The sequence below is a fragment of the Rhinatrema bivittatum genome, chromosome 6, assembly GCF_901001135.1.
Source record: "Rhinatrema bivittatum chromosome 6, aRhiBiv1.1, whole genome shotgun sequence".
NCBI lineage: Eukaryota > Metazoa > Chordata > Amphibia > Gymnophiona > Rhinatrematidae > Rhinatrema > Rhinatrema bivittatum.
In genome coordinates, this window is record NC_042620.1 from 97,807,502 (window position 1) to 97,826,893 (window position 19,392).

Below are 19,392 nucleotides of genomic sequence, written 5' to 3' on the forward strand. Positions count from 1 at the left end.
CATGTATCAAAATGCGCTAAGGCATTTTCCCATGCATTAAGGGCTTATCGCATGCGATAGGCCCTTACCGCATGCGAAAATGTCTTTAACCCATGCGATAGCACTATATCGTATGGTGCGATGCAAATTTGAAAAAGAGGAGGAGTTAGGGGTGGGGAGTGGGCTTGGTTTGCCTGTCTGTGAAGTGCTATCGCCCAGACTTAACGCCGATTTTAACTACACCTCTTTCAGCTGCGTTAAGCTGTGCGATAACTTGCGTTACGTGGTGGTAAGGTTTTATCGCATTTCACAATGTCTCCTACAAGGCCTGAGAGAGAGAGACTAGCCACAGTGTTCTCTCCCTAGATAGGTAGTTGTATTCCTATGGTAGGCCCACCTAGTAACTCGAGGTGAAGTTTAGGTATTAGTGTAGGGGGTTTAGGAGCCACTTTGACATTCAACGTGAGACGTACGAACAGAACAGTGGTCTCTTGTGAAGATTTGATGGCCTTCGGAGTGAGGAAATTCACCCAAAGATGAGATTTGGGCAATGTTCTCTCAACCTAGCTTGATGGACTCTCTACCTGGGTAACATCAAGCTAGGTTGAGAGAACATTGCCCAAATCTCATCTTTGGGTGAGTTTCCTCACTCCGAAGGCCATCAAATCTTCACAAGAGACCACTGTTCTGTTCGTACATCTCACGTTGAATGTCAAAGTGGCCCCTAACCCCCTACACTAATACCTAAACCTCACCTCGAGTTACTACTGCCATAGGGATACAAATATCTATCTAGGGAGAGGACACTATGGCTAGGCGCGCTCGCTCTCTCTCTCTCTCTCTCTCTCTCTCTCTCTCTCTCTCTCTCTCTCTCTCTCTCTCTCTCTCTCTCTCTCTCTCTCTTCCCCCCCCCCCCAGTGGTTGACTGCAGGTAATACAACAAGTCTGGCTGTTATCGCAGTTTGCGCTAACTTGGCTCTTTGCATAGGTAATTAGCACAAATTGTGATAAACTGTATAGCATAAAAACCACCCCTTTTGCTATCACATGCGATACTTACCGCATTTTGATAAATCCAGGCCTAAATTTGTTGATAGGGGTTATCCTCCATATATTGTGAATAGGGCTATGAAAAAAGCCAGATGGAATGATAGATATGCATTATTGAATATTTGTCGTGAAAAACCTTTGCAGAAACTTACTTGTGTGCCTCCTTTTTCTCCATCCGTATATCGAGTGGCGAGAAGCATTTATAAACATTAGCATGACTTGCAATTGCATCCAGCATTTCAAGAGAGACCATTGACAGCATATCAAAGGGGACGTAATTTAAAAGCTCAGGTAGTGAGATTGCATTTTATGTGCACTAATGCACAACTAGTTTTAAGTGAAAAGGTTCATTCCCCTTGCAGTTCTTGCTCAGAGTGTGAGAAATCTCATACTAATGATGATTTACCCTTGGAGAAACTGTGGAGTTTTAAACCAAAAGTACACATTACATGTGCCTCAAAGTAAGGTGGTTTATGTTGTCTGTTGTCTGTGTAAATTGATGTACATAGGTAAGACTATGCGAGCACTTAAAAAGTGGATGATAGAACATCGTAGCATGATCCGATGAAATAAATTAGAAGCGCTACTAGTACAGCATTGCCTCTTTCACAATCATATGTTTGAGGATTTTGCTTCACTGTTTTGGAACAAATGAAGGTTGATAATCGAGGTGGTGATTATAATTTACATTTGTTATAAGCAGAGCAGTGGTGGATATTTCATTTACAGACTTTTCATCCATTGGGGCTGGTAAAAGAAATCGATTGGTCAGTGTATACTTGAAGTTCCTTTGACCAGTTGATGTGAGCCAGACACGTTTGTTTAAGAAGCCGGTGCAGTTTAGAACTGTCAAAGTTCTTGCTTTCCAGGATTCAGCAAAGGCCCTGATTGGTTGATATGTATGTGAAGTCATTTGTATTAGATGGATGGGAGGAACTCACGTTGGTTTAAAAACCGATATGTCATGGGCAGAGTCAGAGCGTGTCCGCCATATTTTGGGATGATTATATGAGCTGTTTTGAGTCGACTTTAAAGGATTGTTTGCACTGGTCAGCTAGTCTTAACTTGTGTATTTTTGGTTAAGTTTTATTATTGATATTATATTTTGTTCTGTTCTCTTTTTTAGATTGCTATAATGCCAAAACATTGTCAATGTTAGGATAGCGTTTGAGCATGCTAGCAGCATTGCTGGATATGTAAGAGCGGAATGCCCATTAATAAACTAAGTTAATTTTTCAGAAATATAAAAAGAACAGTAAATAGTGGAATGTTTGTTAACAAGTTGAATAAATATATTTTTAGTTGGTATAAATGAAAGTATAACAAATACACACTATATAAAGGTTAGGTATTTAGGATTAAAGCAATGGGAACAGGTATATGAGCTGAATAAGGTGCTCATTCATATGACACTGCTTGCAGCCCATTGCAGGCAAAAGCTTGTAGATTATACCAGAGAGAGCAAGATTGGATCTAATACTGGTTCCCTTAAAAGCATTTTGATTAGTCCTTGGGTTTTTTGATGTTTGATCATTTTTGCGGGACTAGTTTGATCATTATTATTTTTGATTTAAAAACCATATTGAGACAATAGAGAAATCCATATTTAGTCACTGTCCAAAATTAGCTGCATAAACTATCCAGTTAAATTTGTAGGTATATTCAATTGTGTGGCTGCACTATTGAATATAGCTAACTAACTTTGTCTAGCTAATTTTAGGACAGCTGTTTGGCCTGACCAGACTTAGCTGGCTAACAGGGTCATTCTTTATACTGCGATGGGCCGTTATCGCATGCGCTAGCGCCTTATCACATGTGATAAGGCCCTACCAGACCCCATAACGGTTGCATTGCAGTGATGCAATGCTAATTAGGGGAAGGGGAGGAGTGTGAGTGGGATTTGGGTGGGGTTATGGCCCAGCAGCACCACAGGAAATAACACCACCTTTTCCCGTGGCCCTATGAGGTGATAAGAGTGCGGGGTGGCCACAGTGCGGCAGCCAAAGTCACACTCGCTGCGATGCAGACATCTGCCCACTATTGCCCTCTGCCCCTTTTTTTTTGGTGACTCATCATTCTGCTATAAATAGTCAGTTATCTGTCTAACTCTAAATATCAGAGTTAGAGAGATAACTTAGCCGGCTAAAATTACATCTCCCCGAAACGCCCCTGGAATGCCCCTATTTATCTAGCTAAATGTGCTCAAATATTCATTTAGCCAGATAAATTCTGAATATGGACCTCAGAATGACACAAAAATAGGGCCTTAGTCTTAGCCAGACATTTGACTTCAGTTTCAGTACTATGGTTCTTATTAAATGCTTACAAATGCTGAGGTCCATATTCAATAGAAAATCAATAAACCCAAAGGTACAGCTGAAAAACAGAATACTTCAAATTTTCAATATTCAGCTAGAAAAAGAGCTCCTAAGTGAATCTATCTAGCAACCGTCATAAATAGCCTCAAAGAATGTGTGGCTTATGAAAAAAGCCTGTAATGCTTAAGGCTTGGTATAATCATAGGTTGCAGCTAGATTTGTTTATGCACCTACCGGTGCGATAAGGCTGGAGCACAATCACTGTATGCTTAAAGTCACTAGTGAGTGCACTTATCTTAAAAATGCCACGTAGAGAGAGTTGGCTTGCACGGTCCTGAAGTTGCCTCCGACACTAAAGTGTTTCGGAGTGTTGTACTCCTTCCTCAGGGATCTCCAGGTAAGAACGAGCCATCTACATGGATCTGCGTGGAAGATAATACAGCATGAGAGTTCTTTGTATGTCAAACGACTAAAGCAATGTGTATAATGGCGGTCAGAGATGGAAGAAAGAACTTACTCCATGGTGCCTGGTCAGTACTTAGCTTTAGAGCGACGAATGCTTATGCGCTGTAATGATTGATAGAAATAAGAGAAACATTCATTAAATATGAGGGAACAACTTCGGTATATTAGGATCGATGTGGATGGTTGTGCAGTTGTACTTACGTGCACTAGAATGAAGTGACCTGCCAGCGTGCCGTCTCAATTACTGACAGCTCGGGCGTCGAAAAGACGCCGAATTTAAAGAAATTCCATCGACCAAAGTGGTCGGAGGAAGTGACGTAAGTATAGCATCGTAGTGTGATCCTTAAAAGGTGATCGACGTCAGGTGGGGATGTCCTTAATTGTTGATACCAAATATGGTTGATGACGTGATATGGCGGCCAATATTGGCTGGGGGAATACCTGTTTGTTAATACCAAATGTAGTCAATGACGTGGCTAGGGCAGCCATTTTGAAAGAAGTGAGAGAGGAACTCATCCGGGGAGTAGAGCGAACTGCCTTAGGGAATGTTTTTGTTCAGATCAGGGAAAACCACTCAACCTTCTCATTGAGTCCTTGAGGTTCAACAGATCGCAAACGAAAAATCCATCGATTCTCTTTAAAATTAAGTAGAGTCGAACGATCTCCCCCTCTCCAATTCGGGGGGATGTGTTCCAAAATGACCCACTTAAAATCCGCAAATGTATGTGGACATGTGATGCAGTGTTGAACTAAAGGTGCTTTTAAATCTTTATTGTTGATCCTGCTGCGATGTTCTGTCAAACGGGTGCGGATCTTGCGTCTGGTGCGTCCCACGTAGACTCTGTTGCAGGGACATTGGAGAGCATAAATAACAAACGCAGTGTTGCAATTCACTTGAAATTTGATGGGAATCTTAAGACCAGTTTGGGGGTCTTGCCACTGTGTGCCAATGTATGCCTGGGAGCAGACTGAACAATTGCCACATGCTGTTTGCCCAGCCCCCTGTGGGTAAAAAGGGGGGACCCTATCGACTGCCCGAACTATCCTTTGTTTGATGTTGGTACCTCGAGAATATGCAAACATAGGAGGGTCTCGGAAAATGGCATGGGGACTGAGTACGTGCCAATTGTTCAAAATGGCTGTTTTAACATGGGATGTGAGGTTGGTGTATGGTAGGACACAGATAAGGTTGGTGGCTTCATTTCTTTGTCTATATTGGAGTAAATGATCCCTGTCTGAAAAGGTCGCTCTTTTGTATGCTCTTCTAATGACTCGGTCTGGATAACCTCGTTCTCGAAATCTATGACCTAATTTGGCTGCTTGATTATGAAATTCTTGGGTATCGGAACATAGTCTCCTGATGCGAAAAAATTGACCCACCGGGAGACCTTCTTTAAACGGTCTGGGATGATGACTTTCGAAACGTAAAAAGTTGTTTCTATCTGTGGTCTTTCTGAACAAGGTTGTGTGGATGCCTGAATGATCTTTGTGTATTTGAATGTCAAGGAAGGATAATTGACTCGCATTATAACTTAAACTGAATTTAAGATTGGGGTTGACTTGATTTAACCATTGATGGAATTGTATGAGGGATGACTCAGTGTTGAACCAAATGAAAAAGATGTCATCGATGTACCGTGACCATAGTTTGATAAATTGAAAAAATGGAGACGTATATACATGATCTTCCTCAAATTTTGTAACATATAAATTGGCTACGTCTGGGGCTACAGGTGAGCCCATCGCTACTCCATGGGTCTGAAGGTAATATTTTTGTTCATATGCAAAGAAGTTGTTGAATAGAATCAGCTCAGTGAGTGCCAGCAGAAACTCCGCAGGTATGCGTTGTGGTCTAATTCTGTTATTGGCGACTTCCCCAACTAGTTGTAGGGCATCCATTTGGGGGATATTGGTGTAGAGTGCCTCAATATCCAGACTCACTAAGAGACATTCCTCTGAAACATTATGAATAGTGGCGAGTTTGTGAAGCATGTCTGAGGTGTCTTGTACATAAGAAGTTGAGTTTCTGACTGCTGGACGTAGAAAAAGATCTACGAATTTTGCTAGCGGTTCTAAAAGAGAACCGTTTGCAGAAACTATGGGTCTGCAAGGCGGATTGGTCAAGGTTTTGTGAATCTTAGGTACTCCGTAGATGACGGGAACACGTGGTGATGGTACTTGTAGAAAATTATATTCTTTCAAAGTAAGAAACCCTTGAGTTTGTGCCTCGAATAATACATCTTGTATCTTCTTTTGTAACTCAGAAGTGGGATTGTCATCCAACAATAAATAATATTTCTCGTCCCTCAATTGACGTAATATTTCTGCCTGATAATGAATGCGGTCCATAATGACTATGGCCCCTCCTTTGTCTGCCGGTTTAATGATGATCTCAGTGTTGCTTGATAAACTGTTAAGTGCTGAATTTTCTTGTTTGGACAAATTGAAAAAGATGCGTGTTTGTGTTGATTCCACTGCAGCAACGTCTTGTAGGACTAATGTCTGGAACGCTTTGATTTGTTCGTCTACCATGCCTGGGGGGATCCAGCGGGACTTGTTTTTGATTATTGACATATCTAGTGTTTCCACTGGTGTATTGGCAAAAAATTGTTTAATAAGTAATGTTCTGAAGAATTTGTACAAAGATATCCGACAAGCAAAGGGATCATGTTTATTTGTTGGTACAAATGAAAGACCTCGATTGAGTGCTTGCTCTTCAAAGTGTGTAAGGTTGTATGTGGATAAGTTAATTATCGACGATTGGTTACTGTTTGTGACCGGTGAATGGTTTGTGCCACAGAGAGTCTTCTTCGGTACCGTGTTGTTGTTGGTAGGTTTTCCTCCCGTAAGATCGAGGAGGACGGGAAGGATGACGGCGCTTGTCTAAAAAAGCTGCCGGTCGTTGAGCACGCGATTCTTGATGGTCATCGGATCCACTGGATGAATCTTCAGATGCAGCAAAGGCCACTTTTTTGGGAAGTGGGGTGTCTTCTTCCTTTTTGTTTAGCCATGAATAAATGCTCGCCTGCGCATAGTCTCCTTTATGCCTTTTAAATTTGGCTACCTTATTGCGTCTGATATCAGTCTTGAATTTGTCTATGGTTTGTTGTAATTCTTCCATGGCAGGCTGAACTAATTCTGATGATGTCTGAGTTTGAATTCTTCCTCTGTGACAACAATCTCTGCCTGGATCTCTTCCGTGACGACTTTGGTATATTCAATGATTAAAAGCATTAAGTCGAGAGAGCACTTATTTAAAATTGCTGCCCATTTTGAAAGAAAGTCCGGTCTGTCAGTAAACATCAAGGGTGCCTTATTGATGCGTAATCCACGCGGTATGATTTGTTGTTTCACGTATTCAACCATTGTGATTCCATGAAGTTCCGCACGAGTGTTTCTTTTGTGTAGAATGAGTAGATCTCCCAAACTGTCGGGAGGACCAGATGAGGATGTGGAGTCAGAAAACAACGATGCCTCTTGTGCAATGTTAGTGACATGTTCAGCTGAATAGCTGAAAATGTCTTTCCAATCTGACGCTGCCATTATAACTGGGAAGGAACTAACAATAGAAAATCAATAAACCCAAAGGTACAGCTGAAAAACAGAATACTTCAAATTTTCAATATTCAGCTAGAAAAAGAGCTCCTAAGTGAATCTATCTAGCAACCGTCATAAATAGCCTCAAAGAATGTGTGGCTTATGAAAAAAGCCTGTAATGCTTAAGGCTTGGTATAATCATAGGTTGCAGCTAGATTTGTTTATGCACCTACCGGTGCGATAAGGCTGGAGCACAATCACTGTATGCTTAAAGTCACTAGTGAGTGCACTTATCTTAAAAATGCCACGTAGAGAGAGTTGGCTTGCACGGTCCTGAAGTTGCCTCCGACACTAAAGTGTTTCGGAGTGTTGTACTCCTTCCTCAGGGATCTCCAGGTAAGAACGAGCCATCTACATGGATCTGCGTGGAAGATAATACAGCATGAGAGTTCTTTGTATGTCAAACGACTAAAGCAATGTGTATAATGGCGGTCAGAGATGGAAGAAAGAACTTACTCCATGGTGCCTGGTCAGTACTTAGCTTTAGAGCGACGAATGCTTATGCGCTGTAATGATTGATAGAAATAAGAGAAACATTCATTAAATATGAGGGAACAACTTCGGTATATTAGGATCGATGTGGATGGTTGTGCAGTTGTACTTACGTGCACTAGAATGAAGTGACCTGCCAGCGTGCCGTCTCAATTACTGACAGCTCGGGCGTCGAAAAGACGCCGAATTTAAAGAAATTCCATCGACCAAAGTGGTCGGAGGAAGTGACGTAAGTATAGCATCGTAGTGTGATCCTTAAAAGGTGATCGACGTCAGGTGGGGATGTCCTTAATTGTTGATACCAAATATGGTTGATGACGTGATATGGCGGCCATATTGGCTGGGGGAATACCTGTTTGTTAATACCAAATGTAGTCAATGACGTGGCTAGGGCAGCCATTTTGAAAGAAGTGAGAGAGGAACTCATCCGGGGAGTAGAGCGAACTGCCTTAGGGAATGTTTTTGTTCAGATCAGGGAAAACCACTCAACCTTCTCATTGAGTCCTTGAGGTTCAACAGATCGCAAACGAAAAATCCATCGATTCTCTTTAAAATTAAGTAGAGTCGAACGATCTCCCCCTCTCCAATTCGGGGGGATGTGTTCCAAAATGACCCACTTAAAATCCGCAAATGTATGTGGACATGTGATGCAGTGTTGAACTAAAGGTGCTTTTAAATCTTTAGTGTTGATCCTGCTGCGATGTTCTGTCAAACGGGTGCGGATCTTGCGTCTGGTGCGTCCCACGTAGACTCTGTTGCAGGGACATTGGAGAGCATAAATAACAAACGCAGTGTTGCAATTCACTTGAAATTTGATGGGAATCTTAAGACCAGTTTGGGGGTCTTGCCACTGTGTGCCAATGTATGCCTGGGAGCAGACTGAACAATTGCCACATGCTGTTTGCCCAGCCCCCTGTGGGTAAAAAGGGGGGACCCTATCGACTGCCCGAACTATCCTTTGTTTGATGTTGGTACCTCGAGAATATGCAAACATAGGAGGGTCTCGGAAAATGGCATGGGGACTGAGTACGTGCCAATTGTTCAAAATGGCTGTTTTAACATGGGATGTGAGGTTGGTGTATGGTAGGACACAGATAAGGTTGGTGGCTTCATTTCTTTGTCTATATTGGAGTAAATGATCCCTGTCTGAAAAGGTCGCTCTTTTGTATGCTCTTCTAATGACTCGGTCTGGATAACCTCGTTCTCGAAATCTATGACCTAATTTGGCTGCTTGATTATGAAATTCTTGGGTATCGGAACATAGTCTCCTGATGCGAAAAAATTGACCCACCGGGAGACCTTCTTTAAACGGTCTGGGATGATGACTTTCGAAACGTAAAAAGTTGTTTCTATCTGTGGTCTTTCTGAACAAGGTTGTGTGGATGCCTGAATGATCTTTGTGTATTTGAATGTCAAGGAAGGATAATTGACTCGCATTATAACTTAAACTGAATTTAAGATTGGGGTTGACTTGATTTAACCATTGATGGAATTGTATGAGGGATGACTCAGTGTTGAACCAAATGAAAAAGATGTCATCGATGTACCGTGACCATAGTTTGATAAATTGAAAAAATGGAGACGTATATACATGATCTTCCTCAAATTTTGTAACATATAAATTGGCTACGTCTGGGGCTACAGGTGAGCCCATCGCTACTCCATGGGTCTGAAGGTAATATTTTTGTTCATATGCAAAGAAGTTGTTGAATAGAATCAGCTCAGTGAGTGCCAGCAGAAACTCCGCAGGTATGCGTTGTGGTCTAATTCTGTTATTGGCGACTTCCCCAACTAGTTGTAGGGCATCCATTTGGGGGATATTGGTGTAGAGTGCCTCAATATCCAGACTCACTAAGAGACATTCCTCTGAAACATTATGAATAGTGGCGAGTTTGTGAAGCATGTCTGAGGTGTCTTGTACATAAGAAGTTGAGTTTCTGACTGCTGGACGTAGAAAAAGATCTACGAATTTTGCTAGCGGTTCTAAAAGAGAACCGTTTGCAGAAACTATGGGTCTGCAAGGCGGATTGGTCAAGGTTTTGTGAATCTTAGGTACTCCGTAGATGACGGGAACACGTGGTGATGGTACTTGTAGAAAATTATATTCTTTCAAAGTAAGAAACCCTTGAGTTTGTGCCTCGAATAATACATCTTGTATCTTCTTTTGTAACTCAGAAGTGGGATTGTCATCCAACAATAAATAATATTTCTCGTCCCTCAATTGACGTAATATTTCTGCCTGATAATGAATGCGGTCCATAATGACTATGGCCCCTCCTTTGTCTGCCGGTTTAATGATGATCTCAGTGTTGCTTGATAAACTGTTAAGTGCTGAATTTTCTTGTTTGGACAAATTGAAAAAGATGCGTGTTTGTGTTGATTCCACTGCAGCAACGTCTTGTAGGACTAATGTCTGGAACGCTTTGATTTGTTCGTCTACCATGCCTGGGGGGATCCAGCGGGACTTGTTTTTGATTTTGAACAATTGGCACGTACTCAGTCCCCATGCCATTTTCCGAGACCCTCCTATGTTTGCATATTCTCGAGGTACCAACATCAAACAAAGGATAGTTCGGGCAGTCGATAGGGTCCCCCCTTTTTACCCACAGGGGGCTGGGCAAACAGCATGTGGCAATTGTTCAGTCTGCTCCCAGGCATACATTGGCACACAGTGGCAAGACCCCCAAACTGGTCTTAAGATTCCCATCAAATTTCAAGTGAATTGCAACACTGCGTTTGTTATTTATGCTCTCCAATGTCCCTGCAACAGAGTCTACGTGGGACGCACCAGACGCAAGATCCGCACCCGTTTGACAGAACATCGCAGCAGGATCAACACTAAAGATTTAAAAGCACCTTTAGTTCAACACTGCATCACATGTCCACATACATTTGCGGATTTTAAGTGGGTCATTTTGGAACACATCCCCCCGAATTGGAGAGGGGGAGATCGTTCGACTCTACTTAATTTTAAAGAGAATCGATGGATTTTTCGTTTGCGATCTGTTGAACCTCAAGGACTCAATGAGAAGGTTGAGTGGTTTTCCCTGATCTGAACAAAAACATTCCCTAAGGCAGTTCGCTCTACTCCCCGGATGAGTTCCTCTCTCACTTCTTTCAAAATGGCTGCCCTAGCCACGTCATTGACTACATTTGGTATTAACAAACAGGTATTCCCCCAGCCAATATGGCCGCCATATCACGTCATCAACCATATTTGGTATCAACAATTAAGGACATCCCCACCTGACGTCGATCACCTTTTAAGGATCACACTACGATGCTATACTTACGTCACTTCCTCCGACCACTTTGGTCGATGGAATTTCTTTAAATTCGGCGTCTTTTCGACGCCCGAGCTGTCAGTAATTGAGACGGCACGCTGGCAGGTCACTTCATTCTAGTGCACGTAAGTACAACTGCACAACCATCCACATCGATCCTAATATACCGAAGTTGTTCCCTCATATTTAATGAATGTTTCTCTTATTTCTATCAATCATTACAGCGCATAAGCATTCGTCGCTCTAAAGCTAAGTACTGACCAGGCACCATGGAGTAAGTTCTTTCTTCCATCTCTGACCGCCATTATACACATTGCTTTAGTCGTTTGACATACAAAGAACTCTCATGCTGTATTATCTTCCACGCAGATCCATGTAGATGGCTCGTTCTTACCTGGAGATCCCTGAGGAAGGAGTACAACACTCCGAAACACTTTAGTGTCGGAGGCAACTTCAGGACCGTGCAAGCCAACTCTCTCTACGTGGCATTTTTAAGATAAGTGCACTCACTAGTGACTTTAAGCATACAGTGATTGTGCTCCAGCCTTATCGCACCGGTAGGTGCATAAACAAATCTAGCTGCAACCTATGATTATACCAAGCCTTAAGCATTACAGGCTTTTTTCATAAGCCACACATTCTTTGAGGCTATTTATGACGGTTGCTAGATAGATTCACTTAGGAGCTCTTTTTCTAGCTGAATATTGAAAATTTGAAGTATTCTGTTTTTCAGCTGTACCTTTGGGTTTATTGATTTTCTATTGTTAGTTCCTTCCCAGTTATAATGGCAGCGTCAGATTGGAAAGACATTTTCAGCTATTCAGCTGAACATGTCACTAACATTGCACAAGAGGCATCGTTGTTTTCTGACTCCACATCCTCATCTGGTCCTCCCGACAGTTTGGGAGATCTACTCATTCTACACAAAAGAAACACTCGTGCGGAACTTCATGGAATCACAATGGTTGAATACGTGAAACAACAAATCATACCGCGTGGATTACGCATCAATAAGGCACCCTTGATGTTTACTGACAGACCGGACTTTCTTTCAAAATGGGCAGCAATTTTAAATAAGTGCTCTCTCGACTTAATGCTTTTAATCATTGAATATACCAAAGTCGTCACGGAAGAGATCCAGGCAGAGATTGTTGTCACAGAGGAAGAATTCAAAACTCAGACATCATCAGAATTAGTTCAGCCTGCCATGGAAGAATTACAACAAACCATAGACAAATTCAAGACTGATATCAGACGCAATAAGGTAGCCAAATTTAAAAGGCATAAAGGAGACTATGCGCAGGCGAGCATTTATTCATGGCTAAACAAAAAGGAAGAAGACACCCCACTTCCCAAAAAAGTGGCCTTTGCTGCATCTGAAGATTCATCCAGTGGATCCGATGACCATCAAGAATCGCGTGCTCAACGACCGGCAGCTTTTTTAGACAAGCGCCGTCATCCTTCCCGTCCTCCTCGATCTTACGGGAGGAAAACCTACCAACAACAACACGGTACCGAAGAAGACTCTCTGTGGCACAAACCATTCACCCGGTCACAAACAGTAACCAATCGTCGATAATTAACTTATCCACATACAACCTTACACACTTTGAAGAGCAAGCACTCAATCGAGGTCTTTCATTTGTACCAACAAATAAACATGATCCCTTTGCTTGTCGGATATCTTTGTACAAATTCTTCAGAACATTACTTATTAAACAATTTTTTGCCAATACACCAGTGGAAACACTAGATATGTCAATAATCAAAAACAAGTCCCGCTGGATCCCCCCAGGCATGGTAGACGAACAAATCAAAGCGTTCCAGACATTAGTCCTACAAGACGTTGCTGCAGTGGAATCAACACAAACACGCATCTTTTTCAATTTGTCCAAACAAGAAAATTCAGCACTTAACAGTTTATCAAGCAACACTGAGATCATCATTAAACCGGCAGACAAAGGAGGGGCCATAGTCATTATGGACCGCATTCATTATCAGGCAGAAATATTACGTCAATTGAGGGACGAGAAATATTATTTATTGTTGGATGACAATCCCACTTCTGAGTTACAAAAGAAGATACAAGATGTATTATTCGAGGCACAAACTCAAGGGTTTCTTACTTTGAAAGAATATAATTTTCTACAAGTACAATCACCACGTGTTCCCGTCATCTACGGAGTACCTAAGATTCACAAAACCTTGACCAATCCGCCTTGCAGACCCATAGTTTCTGCAAACGGTTCTCTTTTAGAACCGCTAGCAAAATTCGTAGATCTTTTTCTACGTCCAGCAGTCAGAAACTCAACTTCTTATGTACAAGACACCTCAGACATGCTTCACAAACTCGCCACTATTCATAATGTTTCAGAGGAATGTCTCTTAGTGAGTCTGGATATTGAGGCACTCTACACCAATATCCCCCAAATGGATGCCCTACAACTAGTTGGGGAAGTCGCCAATAACAGAATTAGACCACAACGCATACCTGCGGAGTTTTCTGCTGGCACTCACTGAGCTGATTCTATTCAACAACTTCTTTGCATATGAACAAAAATATTACCTTCAGACCCATGGAGTAGCGATGGGCTCACCTGTAGCCCCAGACGTAGCCAATTTATATGTTACAAAATTTGAGGAAGATCATGTATATACGTCTCCATTTTTTCAATTTATCAAACTATGGTCACGGTACATCGATGACATCTTTTTCATTTGGTTCAACACTGAGTCATCCCTCATACAATTCCATCAATGGTTAAATCAAGTCAACCCCAATCTTAAATTCAGTTTAAGTTATAATGCGAGTCAATTATCCTTCCTTGACATTCAAATACACAAAGATCATTCAGGCATCCACACAACCTTGTTCAGAAAGACCACAGATAGAAACAACTTTTTACGTTTCGAAAGTCATCATCCCAGACCGTTTAAAGAAGGTCTCCCGGTGGGTCAATTTTTTCGCATCAGGAGACTATGTTCCGATACCCAAGAATTTCATAATCAAGCAGCCAAATTAGGTCATAGATTTCGAGAACGAGGTTATCCAGACCGAGTCATTAGAAGAGCATACAAAAGAGCGACCTTTTCAGACAGGGATCATTTACTCCAATATAGACAAAGAAATGAAGCCACCAACCTTATCTGTGTCCTACCATACACCAACCTCACATCCCATGTTAAAACAGCCATTTTGAACAATTGGCACGTACTCAGTCCCCATGCCATTTTCCGAGACCCTCCTATGTTTGCATATTCTCGAGGTACCAACATCAAACAAAGGATAGTTCGGGCAGTCGATAGGGTCCCCCCTTTTTACCCACAGGGGGCTGGGCAAACAGCATGTGGCAATTGTTCAGTCTGCTCCCAGGCATACATTGGCACACAGTGGCAAGACCCCCAAACTGGTCTTAAGATTCCCATCAAATTTCAAGTGAATTGCAACACTGCGTTTGTTATTTATGCTCTCCAATGTCCCTGCAACAGAGTCTACGTGGGACGCACCAGACGCAAGATCCGCACCCGTTTGACAGAACATCGCAGCAGGATCAACACTAAAGATTTAAAAGCACCTTTAGTTCAACACTGCATCACATGTCCACATACATTTGCGGATTTTAAGTGGGTCATTTTGGAACACATCCCCCCGAATTGGAGAGGGGGAGATCGTTCGACTCTACTTAATTTTAAAGAGAATCGATGGATTTTTCGTTTGCGATCTGTTGAACCTCAAGGACTCAATGAGAAGGTTGAGTGGTTTTCCCTGATCTGAACAAAAACATTCCCTAAGGCAGTTCGCTCTACTCCCCGGATGAGTTCCTCTCTCACTTCTTTCAAAATGGCTGCCCTAGCCACGTCATTGACTACATTTGGTATTAACAAACAGGTATTCCCCCAGCCAATATGGCCGCCATATCACGTCATCAACCATATTTGGTATCAACAATTAAGGACATCCCCACCTGACGTCGATCACCTTTTAAGGATCACACTACGATGCTATACTTACGTCACTTCCTCCGACCACTTTGGTCGATGGAATTTCTTTAAATTCGGCGTCTTTTCGACGCCCGAGCTGTCAGTAATTGAGACGGCACGCTGGCAGGTCACTTCATTCTAGTGCACGTAAGTACAACTGCACAACCATCCACATCGATCCTAATATACCGAAGTTGTTCCCTCATATTTAATGAATGTTTCTCTTATTTCTATCAATCATTACAGCGCATAAGCATTCGTCGCTCTAAAGCTAAGTACTGACCAGGCACCATGGAGTAAGTTCTTTCTTCCATCTCTGACCGCCATTATACACATTGCTTTAGTCGTTTGACATACAAAGAACTCTCATGCTGTATTATCTTCCACGCAGATCCATGTAGATGGCTCGTTCTTACCTGGAGATCCCTGAGGAAGGAGTACAACACTCCGAAACACTTTAGTGTCGGAGGCAACTTCAGGACCGTGCAAGCCAACTCTCTCTACGTGGCATTTTTAAGATAAGTGCACTCACTAGTGACTTTAAGCATACAGTGATTGTGCTCCAGCCTTATCGCACCGGTAGGTGCATAAACAAATCTAGCTGCAACCTATGATTATACCAAGCCTTAAGCATTACAGGCTTTTTTCATAAGCCACACATTCTTTGAGGCTATTTATGACGGTTGCTAGATAGATTCACTTAGGAGCTCTTTTTCTAGCTGAATATTGAAAATTTGAGGTCCATATTCAGCCATTGGCCAGCTAGGAAAGTTAGCTGGATAAACTTATTTAGCTAAACTAATGGAGCTAAATTTTAAAATCTAGATGTGCACTGACATCAGGTGATGGGCAGGCGTCTAGCACTAGCATGTGTCTACCCTATTTTATAAAGCAGGCAAATACACGCACACGCTCCAATGTGCGCACATCTCGCATTGGAAGAAAAAATGCGCATGGTGTGGGTTGGGGGGGGCGCTAAGAGATGGTCACGCATGTATCTACGCATATGGGCATGTGCTCAGGTCTAGTGCCGCTAGTGTACCACTCCCGGGCTCCTGAACCTTCGGACCCTCCAGTACCGGACAAGATCACGATTCAAGTATGTGAGGTCTTGGATGTCCGGTTTCACCAACCCCGAGGCATCTGTGAGGGGTTTGAGGATTCTTGGGGAAGTGCAGGATGTATAACCAGGGGGTTTGGGAGGACCTAGGAGAACATTGGGTGAACGTGTGAAACTAGTCCTTGGCTGGACACACGTCTATTTTAAACTACAGGCAGTCGCTTGTCCATAAGACGCATTTGTGCATGCATGTTATAAAATGGCCACGTCTCTGGGCATGTACTGACACACTCATGGATATATGCGCCCGCACGCCCATTTGAAAGTTACCATCCCTGAGAGTAAAGTAGCTGCAATATATTCACATACAAAACAAATCAGCTGTATGTCACTGGCATAAATTTTATAAGATATTCCACAAGCTGCTATCACATCACAAAGAGGTTGCATATACATATTGAACAGTGTCGATGATAGGGCCTACACTTGAGGCACTCCACTGAGGATAGGTCACCAGGATGAGGTCCAGTTATTCAACATGACTTACTGTATATTAACAGTCAAAAATGAATGCCAGACAAAAGAAACATTCAAGCTGCCATTTCCAAAGCAGCATTTCAGTATGCTAACCAAGTGCCAAATCAGAGCATTTCAGTTGGTATGAGGTACTCTGTATTAATCTGAAGCTAAAGCAAGTCACAACTAAATCACTTAAAATACCCACTGTGCTGCCAGATCATTTTACCCATGCTTAATAATATTTATGAAGTAGATTTTCAAACTTTGACCTTTTAATCTTAAAATATAGTGCAACATTTCAGGTTATTGGTGCTAATCAAGGCTAATGCAAGCTGAATCAGATTTTCCAGTCATCTCTGGCATGGTTTGGCAACTATAGCTGACTGTGATCAGTAGGATGCATATCAAAAAACAAGCCAGTTACAGTCACCCCATCCCTACCAAACATGTACCTATGTAGCCTTATGGACTGCTAAACATGAGCAGGTTAAGTTGGAACAAATTTCAGAAGAATTAAAACTTACCCATCTATATGTCCTTGCTGCAGGATTAATTTTTGAGCTTCATTTCTGGAAATGTTATGATGAAACCAAGGTTGTGATATGTGTATAGCTAGAGAAATTATATTGATATATTTAAAGACTTCAGTTTCAGTACTATGGTTCTTATTAAATGCTTACAAATGCTGAGGTCCATATTCAGCCATTGGCCAGCTAGGAAAGTTAGCTGGAAAAATGTATTTAGCTAAACTAATGGAAATATTCAGCAGCTCAGACACACCACTAAATATATCCAGCTATCTGAAAGTTAGCTGGATAAATTTACAGGCTAACTTTAGAACTGCTCTTCGGCTATCCTAAAGTTATCTGACTAAGGCCTGGATTTATCAAAATGCACTAAATATCACATGCGATAGGAAAAGGGGTGCATTTTATGGTAATAGGCTATTTATCTCAAAGTGTGCTATCTTAGCGCTACCTCAGTAACATCAAGCTAGGTTGAGAGAACATTGCATAAATCTCATCTTTGGTTGAGTTTCCTCTCTCTGAAGGTCATCAAATCTTCACAAGAGTACACTGTTCTGTTCGTACTTCGCACTCTGCATGTTAAAGTGGCCTCTAACCCCTACACTAATACCTAAAAAAGTGAAATCACCTTAATGCATGCAAAAACGACATATAGCACTTTGATAAATGACCCCCTTAGCCAGATAATGCTGCTCCATCCCAGAGTGCCCCAAGACCACTAAATCTTATTCAGCTATGTCAGGGGTGAACAGACAAGCAGGATTTTCAAATTTTGTCATTTGTCCAGGTAAGTGACAAACTTAGCTGGACAAATGCACTGAATATGTACATCACTGATTCAATGTCACTCACCTACAAACAAGCTATATATTACTTAATATTTCTGCCAGTGTCCTGCTTTATTCTATATAATCTATAATAGTGACAAGCACATTCTATAAGTTTAATGCATAATATTTTGTGGCATGTTTGAATTTTTAGTTAATAGTCATTGTTCTCATTATAATAAATTGTATTGCAGACTGGAAAACCTCTAAGGCAATTTTGTCTCAGATTTTTAATTAGCATGTGTCAATACTGTATGTTTTACTTAATTTCATTTTGCAACATCTAATTGGATATACCCATGTTCGTTATCAAACTCTGAGATGTAGCAGGGCTCCCATGTGCATTAAGACGTGTGCAGCTCTTCCTCTGTTAAGAAAAAAAATACAGTTTCATTTTTCATGACAAAAAATCAAAGCAGGACAAAAAGATTAGGAATAAAAGACACAAAACATAGAAATATCTGTACCCGCCAGGATAAACCTTCTTCAACAGCAGCTGAAAGGGCTTCTGTAGGATTGTCTATGACTCTGCTTTTATGTCCTGAGAAGTCCATTGCAACTAGTGAATTTTCGGATATACTTCTCTGCAAAAACAGATTCCATAGTAAAACAGATGATGGATTATTACAAACCAAAAAAAAAATCAATACATTGCAATTAATTAAAATTATTAATTATATAATTTAAGAGGAATAATAACAACAAAAATACATGACAATAATGTAACATCAATGAAATCCATTTTTAGTAAGCTGTGAGCGAACAAGTTCTCCAGCAAAGTTATCCAGAGAATATGTCATGGATATTTAGCAGGACAAATCTCCCACTGAATAATTTGGATAAAAGTAGCCAGATAATTACTTGGATAACTTTAGCCATCCTGCTGAATGTGCACAGCTAAAATTAAGTCAACTTTCCTGGATAGCTTTAAACCTAACAGGCAATGCGCTGAATATAGCCGGTTATGTAAAAGAAAAAAATCTCAGAAGCAAGCAACTTCTGAGGAGTGTGGTATAGTACCCAAATCCACACTCCTCAACTCACCCAAAATAATTAGAAAAATTCACAGGCTTAGTGTGTCTTATCTGATAACAACATTAGTAATGTATGTTACTAATGTAGGTATCAGAGCAATTCAGGATGCTACTGAAGTATAGTTAGACTCTACCACACTCCTGGCACATATTTGGGATTTGGGGGATTCTGGGTATTGTTAGGCAGGGGTAGAAATTGCCAGTGTTTGCGGAGAATAGAATGGTGGCCAGGAGTGGGTCCAGAGACAAGAATTACATT

General features: G+C 41.5%; 1 protein-coding gene across 13 annotated transcripts in view; it reads right to left on the reverse strand.

Annotated features, from left to right (window-relative positions):
- GRB14 (growth factor receptor bound protein 14) overlaps positions 1 to 19,392 on the reverse strand; it is a 322,152-nt gene that overhangs the window by 103,652 nt on the left and 199,108 nt on the right. For 8 of the 13 annotated variants that reach the window (XR_003857354.1, XR_003857355.1, XR_003857356.1 and 5 more), the window contains 4 exons: positions 18,567 to 18,683; positions 18,397 to 18,466; positions 17,270 to 17,357; positions 1,040 to 1,105 (listed from right to left, as the gene is read on the reverse strand). Coding sequence is in view for 7 of the 13 variants with exons in the window: in XM_029605620.1 (XP_029461480.1) it covers positions 1,040 to 1,105; positions 17,270 to 17,357; positions 18,397 to 18,466; positions 18,567 to 18,683 (341 nt within the window). In the remaining 6 variants the exon portion in view is untranslated. Of the gene's footprint in view, positions 1 to 1,039; positions 1,106 to 7,387; positions 7,771 to 17,269; positions 17,358 to 18,396; positions 18,467 to 18,566; positions 18,684 to 19,392 lie in introns of those variants that run through there. The other 5 variants (XM_029605622.1, XM_029605623.1, XR_003857359.1 and 2 more) reach the window with 3 other exon arrangements.